Source organism: Lutjanus erythropterus, chromosome 16, assembly GCF_056507025.1.
Source record: "Lutjanus erythropterus isolate fLutEry1 chromosome 16, fLutEry1.hap2, whole genome shotgun sequence".
Lineage (NCBI taxonomy): Eukaryota > Metazoa > Chordata > Actinopteri > Lutjaniformes > Lutjanidae > Lutjanus > Lutjanus erythropterus.
The window spans coordinates 15102052-15111983 of NC_139332.1; the positions used below are offsets into that span (position 1 = coordinate 15102052).

At 42.6% G+C, this 9932-nt stretch overlaps 1 protein-coding gene and 1 pseudogene across 1 annotated transcript; one reads left to right on the top strand and one right to left on the bottom strand.

The window, feature by feature from the left end:
- Positions 1–310: 310 nt before the first annotated feature.
- On the bottom strand, positions 311–2445 carry LOC146312827 (uncharacterized; annotated as a pseudogene).
- A 2998-nt stretch (positions 2446–5443) lies between these two features.
- tril (TLR4 interactor with leucine-rich repeats) lies at positions 5444–8275 on the top strand. The gene has a single exon (XM_084739811.1). It carries the CDS (start codon positions 5676–5678, stop codon positions 8151–8153), a length of 2478 nt encoding a protein of 825 aa, XP_084595937.1. The 5' UTR covers positions 5444–5675; the 3' UTR covers positions 8154–8275.
- Positions 8276–9932: the final 1657 nt, after the last annotated feature.

The following is a 9932-nucleotide window of genomic DNA, read 5'->3' on the forward strand; positions in this document are numbered from 1 at the left end:
TTAAACCATCTATTGTCAGTCTATTATAATTCAGATAGCATATTTCATGCTCCATAGTAATGTTATTTAACAAGGTAATATGGTACATGTTCTTGAGTTTTCTTGTTTATGAAGAAAAATTGAAAACCAGGAAGGGCTTTTTAAACATATCAGAAGTAATTCACTTAAAGTGTTTGGGAGTGTACAATACCAAAGTAAATCCAGACCAGTGATGCTTTACAGAACTTGTCTAATCGCATAATCCAGCCTTGTATACATATATTTCAGGTCTTCATTTAAAATGTTTAAAAACACACATGATCTCTCTCTTCTCCTCTTGTCTCCTTTTTTGTTCTGTTTGAGAATAACAGGTAATAACTTTGTCAATGAGGCACACAGAAGAACTACTGGTCAATAAAGGAAATAATAACATCAAATTAATAAGTACTAACCTATGAAAAGAATTGAATTCTCTGTGGCTCCCTGCAGTTTCACCATGTCACAGACACAAAGGTAGCACCAAAAAATAAAGGTGCAGGATGCAAAAGTGACAGACACACTCAAAACACTGATCCATGTGCTGCATTCATGATGAACAAACCATATAGATATGTAAAATATTTTATCCTCAGTCAGCCATATCTTCTGGTGCAGCAGTTACACTCAGGCGTTTTGAGCTTTCTCTTCTCATCTCTGAGGCTTAGCACACTCTGTACACTCTGCAGTAAAGTGGGAGACATGAGGACTTGTCCATCTTCTCTGTAGTCACTCACTCTCGAGCGGTTTGTGAGCTCGGTCCTCTCACAGCTGAAAACAGCGGAGACGACTCTGTCCGCCTTCCTGCCATCAACCTGCAGGTGTCGGACACAGTTTCTGAGGTCGGCATACAGGGCCTGTCTTCTCAGGAAGAGCTGGTGTCCGAGCAGTTTGAGCAGAGCTGCTGGAGGCTGCATCAGGCACCACAATACCCGGTAGTCCTTCCATTAGAGGGGACAGTGCTGAGTTCTCCCTCAACTCTTGTTCCATGGACAAGGTGTGTATACCTTATGGGAGTGGAAGGATCACTTGAACTGAATAAATGGGAATTCCCTGGTGCCTGTGATGAAGTTATTATACAGGCTCAGGAAGGACTCTCATGGACTCCACACTTGTGGTGCACAAAGGATGGTTCCTCACATTTGCAACCATCAGCTGAAGGACTTGTTCTGGCAGAGGCAGAGCATCTGAATGGAAAGTCAAGAAAGGACTGTCACTCACTGCGGGGTCTGCCATTGACAGAGGACGGTGTGGACTGAACTTCAAGAATTAAGTTTGCAAAGTTGGGTGAGTTAGCTACAGTCTTTTCAGTTTTCAAATCGTAAATAAAGAAAGCCAGAGGCTTGTTGTGAAGATATTTTTAGCATGCAGGTCTGTTGTGTAATAAATGAAAGGCTGTTGGGTTTCCAATTGCAATCAAATTGTTTTCTAATTGCCGGTTTTATCTGGTAAAATGTATTTAAAAAGGATGAAGTAAACACTTGGTGGTCAAAATGTCGGTAATGATGCTCAGTCATGCTAACTTAGCCTGCAGTGCTAATGAAGCAGCAAGCTATCATGCACAACTTCCTAGTGGGAAGATAGTTGGCACGACAAAAGAAAAGGTTTTTTGGTGGTCTGGTAGGCTTCCAACATCAGCAAGAAAAAAATATTAATGGCCACCAGGCCACTATCAGGCTCTTCATAGTGCCGCTTTTTCCTTAACCTTTTGACACCTAAGTGCAGCGCTTCTGTGATTTTCACAGCAAAATAAAATGACCGAAATTATGTAAATAGTCCTCTACCATGTTTTTCTGTGTAGTCACGCTAGCTTCTCTGTCCTCTCTTTTGCGTGTTTCTTTACCCCACTTTTAAATGTTGCAACATTTTGCATTCCCCAACATGGATGCATGAATACACTCTGTCATAAACCCACTTTTGATAAAAATGAACCACCAGAACAACAGCACAAATAATCAGGGTGACAATGCAGCACAAGTCAGTTCAGTAGAAATCAGTGTTTGGACAGGACAATGAAAAAACACATTTAACAAGAGAGACAGAAGAGAAAAGAGAGAGAAAGTCATTTTCAGTCAAGTCCAAAATAAATATACCCTGAAACTCTTCAGAGGAGTTCAACATAAAAACACAACATTTCAGGTCTTCAGCAATAAACAGCAAGAAGAACTCCATTTATTCAGTTCAGTATCTCAAAATTTGGCCCGAGTAAACCATCTTCACCGAAACAAATCAAATTAGGATCTGTGGGAGAGTTTTAGTGGTTCAGTTTAGTAAAGAGTAAAAAGTGTAAATTAGTTCATTAGAGATCTCTGAACAGGTTTCAGTAGTTTGGTCCATGCTCAAACAGAAAATCAAACACCAAAAGTTTGTGAAAGAAGAAAATAAACGGAAAAAAGGGGAAATGAAGACCTGGACCAACTCACCTGCCATGAAGGGAGATTATTGATCAGCTGGTTCCTGAGATATTTGGTCCTTTCAGAGACTCACGTGGCGTTTTTCCCACGCCGTCTTTCAGACACCATCACTTCCCTTTTACCTCCATTATAAAGGAAGAGACGTGGCCGACTACTCGAAAAACGGTCAGTGATTGGTTGTCAGGATGGACAGGTGACAGGGGTGTGGAGTTCATTTATCAAAATTCATTAATTTTCCGGGGACAGTACATATTATTAAACATAACTATAAATATAAACGAATTAGCCAGAAGGCTATTGACCAGATGTAAAGTTGTCAACCTAAAATTAAAACTCAATATAAGCAACTTTTTCTTCTTTTTATTACTGTCAATTTTCGATTTATGCTTCTTGACGCACAGTAATTAACTTTTGTTTTTCTTTATATTTGTCTATGTATTGTTATGCACCAAAAAACCAAGACATACATATAACATATTGTAGGCTCCATTTAGGAAATTCTGATTTTATTTTTTATCTTAGAGCAGCAACAATTGATCAATTAAGCTGTCAACTATTAAATTATTCGGCAACTATTTTTTATAATCGATTAATTGTTTTGATTTTTTTTGTCTAATTTTCAGAAAAAAAATATAGTTCTGTCATTGCAGCTTCTTAAGTATGAATCTTTTCTTTACTCCTCTATGACAGTAAACTGAATATCTTTGCACCGTGGACAAAACAAGACATTTGTGGTCGTCATCTTGGGCTTTGGGAAACACCAATCGGCATTTTTCACCATTTTTTTGACATTTTCTAAACCAAACAACTAATTGATTAATCTAGAGAATAACTGATAGACTACTCGAAAAATGTTTTTAAAAATTATTAAATAACACCTTGGTCAATTTTCTATGTCTGCTTTTAGCCTTGCAGTACATGTGTATTGTCCTTTATATATATTTTTTCTATCTTTTATGTAGGCCTATTGTTTTGCACTAAAACACCAAGACAAATTCCTCATATGTGAAAACTAACCTGGCAATAAACTGGATTCTGATTCTAAGAATACAGGTTAGTAATCATTAAAAGTGGGCTACTAAACATTAAAAACGACGGGTGGTGTGTTCATAAAGTTGGCCAACTTCAGCTCATCTAACTGTGGAGCTATAGGTCTGCATCAGTCACAAAAGGTTGGAAACCACACTGATCTAAGCTGGGTAAGCACTCAACCTCATGTACCATAAATGCGCAGATGTCTTGGCAGTAACATTTCGTGCTTTTCAGACCGGACTGGAACATAAACCTTCATGTACGCTGCAGATAATCATTCCTCACTTTGCACAATTCTGCACAAAATCCTCACATGCTCCACTCACACAGCATTCATTTCCCCACTTTCAAGTTGGAGATCTTTAACTCAGATTTGGCACCTCTCCTCGTCAGTCTTAACACACACTTCACGACCCGAATTCCTCATCTGCAAATGTGAACCATCTGTGCTCCGCATGGCCCCGGCGGCACAGGGCGCGTTAATGAGAGAATGGTAAATTGCAGTTGAGCTGCAAGATGATGGTGTTCCTACTGTAAGGACTGCAGACACTGCTGCTGATGTGTTGATTCTAGCTTACTGCAATATTCAGGTTTAATATCCTCTTGCTAACAGCACACATCACTGTTCACTTGAGCTGTTTTATGAATTCGGGTAGACTAGGGACAGTTGCAACGGGGGAGGGTTGCAACAAACTTTATTCAATGATACTCATACTGCACATGCTCAGTTTGACCCTCTTCCCATGAGGAAGAGAGAAGATACATTCAACATCTATTGCAGCATTCTTTGAGAAAAAAAAAATACGTTTTTGACGTATGAAAGTGATTTTTTCATAATTTGTAATTTTGTCATACTGTCCTGACCTTTTCTATGATGTTCTGTCATGGCCAGTAGGGTGGAGATGGTTGCAACACGTTGTTGCAACTGTCCCTAAACTAAGCAGCCGTATCAAAACAATCCATATCACAGTGTATTTCAACATAAATAGGTCATTGTGGGGCAAATATGAGGACAGTTCACCCGAATACAAATTTGTATCGCTTATTTCAACATACACAGTCACTGCGCAGTAAATTAGGTTGTATAAGAATGTAGTTTTGTACAGTAAATATGTGTTAAATAAAAAATTAGTTGCATTGCAAACTGTTACATTCTTCCTGCCTCACAGTGAAAGATTGAACATCTGTGCCATGTGCACTTTCCAACTGTCCAAAGTGTTAGGGTCAGTTGTAACATCAGATTTCATCCTTTCAAATACATATTGTGGACAATACGTCATATATATCCGTGTTTAAATGCTATGGATAATTAGCAGACAGATGTAAGTTTAATATAGAAAAATCTGGTCAGTCTAAGTAATCTGAGTAAGTGACAGAAATGCAAAGAATCTTACAACCGTCCCCAGACTCCCCTATCATTTTGTTATCAGCCTATCAAAACCCGTGACAACATGAATTTAAGCCTTTTGTTGAGCTTGTTTTATGACTCCGGTTTGCTCTGTCTGCGCCCCGCTGCGAGGGAATCCAAAACTCCGGGCTTCTCTTGGGATTCCGTGGGAAGAAGGAGATCTTCCTGTCTGCTTTGTCCATAACAGGGATCTGGTCCAGATCTCAGACCCCCGGTGGCTGCGGGGGCGCGCAGAAAACTCGGTCAAAGGGTTTCTCAATCTCCCCCTCCCTCCCTCTTACACTGTAGACTCGTGTGTGTGTGTGTGTGTGTGTGTGTGTGTGTGTGTGTGTGTGTGTGTTTGATTACCTGCGTGGACGCGCAAAAGTTCTGGATCTTGTGCATCAAGACTTGTGCACATCTGTTTTTGGCAGGGTCGCGGAGTTGTGTGGGAGGGACTATTTCAGTGTGTATGTGTGTGTATATGACTCTGTGTGTGTGTGTGCGTGCGTGCGTTGGTGCGTGCATGTGTGTGTGAACTTAGTTTTTTTTTTTTCTCTCTCTCTCTGTAATTCGCAGCAGATGACCACTTGGGGGGATGGAGGCTTTACTGGGGAGGTGATCGTTTCCTCAGACAGCATCAGAGCTGCTCTGCACACTTTAATTTGCTCTGTAGATGATGCTGCTGAGTGATGGAGCCGTGCGTTTGATGTGTTTTCTGGGCAACAAGTGGATTATGGAAGAGTCTATCTCAGGCGTGAGAGAGGAGAGGGGCGACAGCACCTGAACGACACAAAGCGGTTCCTGCCGCATCAGCCTCTGTGGGAATGGATACCGACAGTTTCCATGCGGGGATCTACTTTCTCCTGCTGACGCTCAATGGCTTCATCTCTTCCGCACCGGCGACAAGTTTTTGTCCCGACCGCTGCGACTGTCAGCACCCGCAGCACCTCATGTGCACCAACCGCGGGCTGCGCACGGTGCCTAAACCCTCCACGCCGATGTCCGAGGAGGTGCTGATCTTCAGCCTCGGGGGCAATTTCATCGGTAACATCTCTTCCTTCGACTTCACTCGGTACAGTAACCTCGTCAGACTGAATTTACAGTACAATCAAATACAAACTATCCAGCCAAAAGCGTTTGAGAAGCTCCCCAAGTTGGAGGAGCTCTACTTGGGACATAATCTTTTATCAAATATACCCGCTGGGACTTTACAACCTCTAAAGAAATTAACTATTCTCTATGGGAATAATAATAACATTAAGAAAATCACACCGGAACTGTTCACCAACTTGGATAATCTTGTTAAATTGCGTCTGGATGGAAACTCCATAGACGTCCTGCAGGACTCTGTTTTTAAAGGTTTGACCAGTCTGCATTATCTCCATCTGGAGTCCAACAAGCTGCAGCACATCCACAGAAACGCTTTCTCTAAACTCACCAACCTGCGCTTTCTAAACCTGGCGCACAACAAGCAGTCAGCCGTGCGCAATGCCCTTACTTTCTCCCAGCTCAGAGCTCTGACGACTCTGCTTCTGTCTGAGAATGAAATTCAACACGTCGGAAACCACGTCTTCCAAAATCTGAAAAAACTCTCCAAGCTGTCCCTGAGCAACAACAGGATCTCTCTCCTGGACAGGGGGGCTCTGAAGGGGCTGTCGAGCCTCAGAGAGCTTCTGATTGACGGCAACGAGCTGGAGGAAATCCCCGCCGGTCTGCTCGACTCCTTGGAGCGCGTGGAGGAGCTCGACTTCAGTCGCAACCGAATTTCTCATGTGGACTCTTTGGCTTTTTCACAACTTAAACATCTGAAGGTGCTGAAGCTGAAGAACAACATGCTCACCAGCCTGTCCGGGGACATTTTTGCCCTCAACAACGTGCTTTACGACCTGGATCTCCAAGGAAACAACTGGACGTGTGACTGTCGCCTTGAGGAGCTAAAAAGATGGATGACTACAGCGCATTCTCAGGGAAAATTGTTGACTGTTTTTGTGCAATGTCATCACCCAGCAACTCTGAGGGGGAAATATTTGGACTATGTGAACAGCTCCCAGCTGCAGCCCCTCGGGAACTGGACCCACTTGTGCAGGAATCAAGCTGGGCCTGAGGAAAGCCGGGGAGGGGGTGTGTTGGTAAAGATGGAAAGGAAAGAGGCAGATGCACTAAAGCAGAAGGAGAGAGATGGAGAAGGGCAGGTGGAGGAGACTGAAGGTAGAGATTTGAGACAGTTGGACAAGGATGGGGTAATAAAGAGGAAAGAGGGTGATAAGAGGAAGAGAGAGGGGCAGGAAGAGGTGGGAATCCAGGGAGACCAAGGGGGTGTAGAGGTTGCAGAACCTTCTTCACTGGAAAGAAAGAAACCAAGGAAAGAGTTGCTCAGGCCAAGGTCACGACCTGTCGCACAGGCAGCTGGGAAACGTGCCAAAGGCAGACAGAGGTCAAATGTCATTTCCAGAACTGCTCCACCAACAATTTCTACTCCAAGTCATGCTGGAATCCAGGACAGAAACACTACAGGGCTCACCACCATCTCTCCGGTCCAGTCAGGGGGAAAGTTTGACCTTCTGAGGTCAGATCAGGAGGAAGTTCTACCTGTAATCACAGACCCTTGTGCGTTCAATCGCCATTTCATCACTAATGTGTCGGTGGATCAAGTGACATCTAGTACTGTCACCGTCTACTGGACCACCAGGGATCATCACCGCTTCACTCCAGGACCTGGACCAGGACTTAATGAAGTCCATTACCGGATCCTCTTTGACCGATTTGGCTCTCCAGATCGTTTCCCCCGCTATGTTTATACTCGTGGCTCAGCTCGCTCTGTAATCCTGCGAGAACTTAGCCCGGATGTGACCTACATGGTCTGCGTTGAAGGAGTGGTTGCCGGTTCCGTGTGTCAAGTCGCACCGCGTGACCACTGTGCAGGCCTCGTCACTCTCCCTGCGGGGGGCACCCGTGGAGGACTTCTGACCTCTGACCTCCAGCTTGTGACGGTGGCCACGCTGGCCGGAAACGCTGTGCTGCTGCTTGTCATTGGTGGGGTCTGGCTGGGGCGGAGCCTAAAGAGGAAGTTGCAGAGGAGGAAGTCGGCTGTGCACGTGCGGCACATGTACTCCACCAGGCGACCGTTTCGTCCCACCATGGCGACGGCCTCGGTTTCCGCTGACTTCACCAGCTATCAGAGCAGTCGTCCAGCACGACTTGCACCCCTCGAGGAAGGGGACCTCATCGAGTTCCCTTGTGACCGCTTCCTGGACAACAACAGTGTTCGCAGAGACAGTGACATGCAGCGATTTTCTGACTAGAGCCATAAAAACCTGACACTGTACAGTAAGCAGATATGTGAATATTTGGCTAAGCCTTCAGAATGCAGAAAATAAAAAGTCCTTGCTCTTGACATACTGCAGTGTCGCATTAAAGGGGCAGTTTACCTACCAAAAAATATTTGGTCCTCTGGCCTTTAGTGGTATTTGTCCATCTAGATTGTTTAGGTGTGAGTTTTGGCCAAATCAGCTGTAGAGACATCAGCTTTTTCTTGAATATATTAGAACTAGATGGCACTTGGCTACGCTTGAAACACTCAATATGTCTCTTTCCAGAGATTATGACCCAGTTACTCAAGAAAATCCACAGACCTTTAAGTGAACTTAGGTACAAGAGAAGATCTGTATAGTAACGTTTAGTTTGACAAATTTAACACAGCACTTTGAGTGAAATTTTAAGCCAAGTTGATACAACAAATTAGCCATTTGCTGAGTACAATAAAAAAAATATTTGCAGCAAGTTAGTTTGCTTTTTAAAGTTTTGTCAACTTTTCATCTTTGAAGTGTAGTTTTATGTCAGAACGACTTTTTTCTATGGTAAAAAGAAAGAGATTCCCTCATGAAACTGCTCACACCAAGGTCTGTGGATTATCTTCAGTAACCAGGTCAGGATTCTGGAAAGAGACATTGCTGTTGAGGCTGATGATTTTTTTTTTTTTTTTTTTTTTGCAGCTTTGAGCATCACAAGGCGAGTACCATCTAGTTCTATTATATTGCGGACAGGGCAGATATCTCCAGAACTCGGCAACTAACACCAAAACAGTAGTCGGATAAATAAAAATAAATTGCACTACCGGTAAGAGGACAAATATATATTGATGAATTTGGGGTGAAGTGTTCCTTTACAAACATGGGCGTGTTCGTGGCTGTGAAGTCAACAATCCCACCATTTGGGTTTTTCATTTGACCAGAAGAAAACCTTTAAAGAGACAAAAGAACAGCTGAGCTCATCAGTGCCTTCTCAGACACCAGAGGAAGTCCAATCCCTCTGACTTCCTCCTCCTGCTTTGTGCCTTTTCCTCTTTCATTTCCTTGCACCTGCGAGTGTTTCTAAATGTGCGATTAGTTCTGATTGTTAAGTGTGTGTGCATGAATGAATGATTGATCACTGATTTCAACTATGGTGCTAATATTTAGTTCATAGACATCATATTGTCTCATTTTTGTACAGTGTGTAATGATGGCTGCTGGTTGGCAGAAAAAAAAACAGTTGTTTTGTATCATATCTATCATGTTTTATACTTTTATACATAATTTTGCATTATATGACAAAGTAAAATCCCCAACAATGTGACTGATTTGTCATTTGAGTTTTTAATGTGGATTATCTATTTCTATAACAGACCATAATAGTCTGTGGTTTTCAAATTTATTTTACTTAATCCACTGATTATGTAAAGCACAGGGGGATTATATTTCTAGAGATAGGGATGGATATATATAGACTACTCTAGATATATGTACATTGATTAACATACACAAAGATTACTTGACTTTACCTCTTGACCCCCAGGTTGTGTACTCTTTATTTTTACTCCTATGAAGCGGTCATTATACGCCTCAGCTGAGCAGGCCAGACAGCTCAGGGTGCTCAGAAATGCCATCGTTTGGCATGTGAATAGAAATATACATGTTTTGGGATACTAAAATATCAAAACAGGTTACTAGGCATTCTCAGGGAGCCTATTTCTGCTTGTAAAAGAAAAAATATCTTCATGGTATATCATAATGATGATGACATCTACCACAATTTTTATCTCA

What these genes read in the sequence shown, in the direction of transcription:
- tril (XM_084739811.1), top strand. Translation starts at nt 5,676, where the DNA reads ATGGATACCGACAGTTTCCATGCGGGGATCTACTTTCTCCTGCTGACG.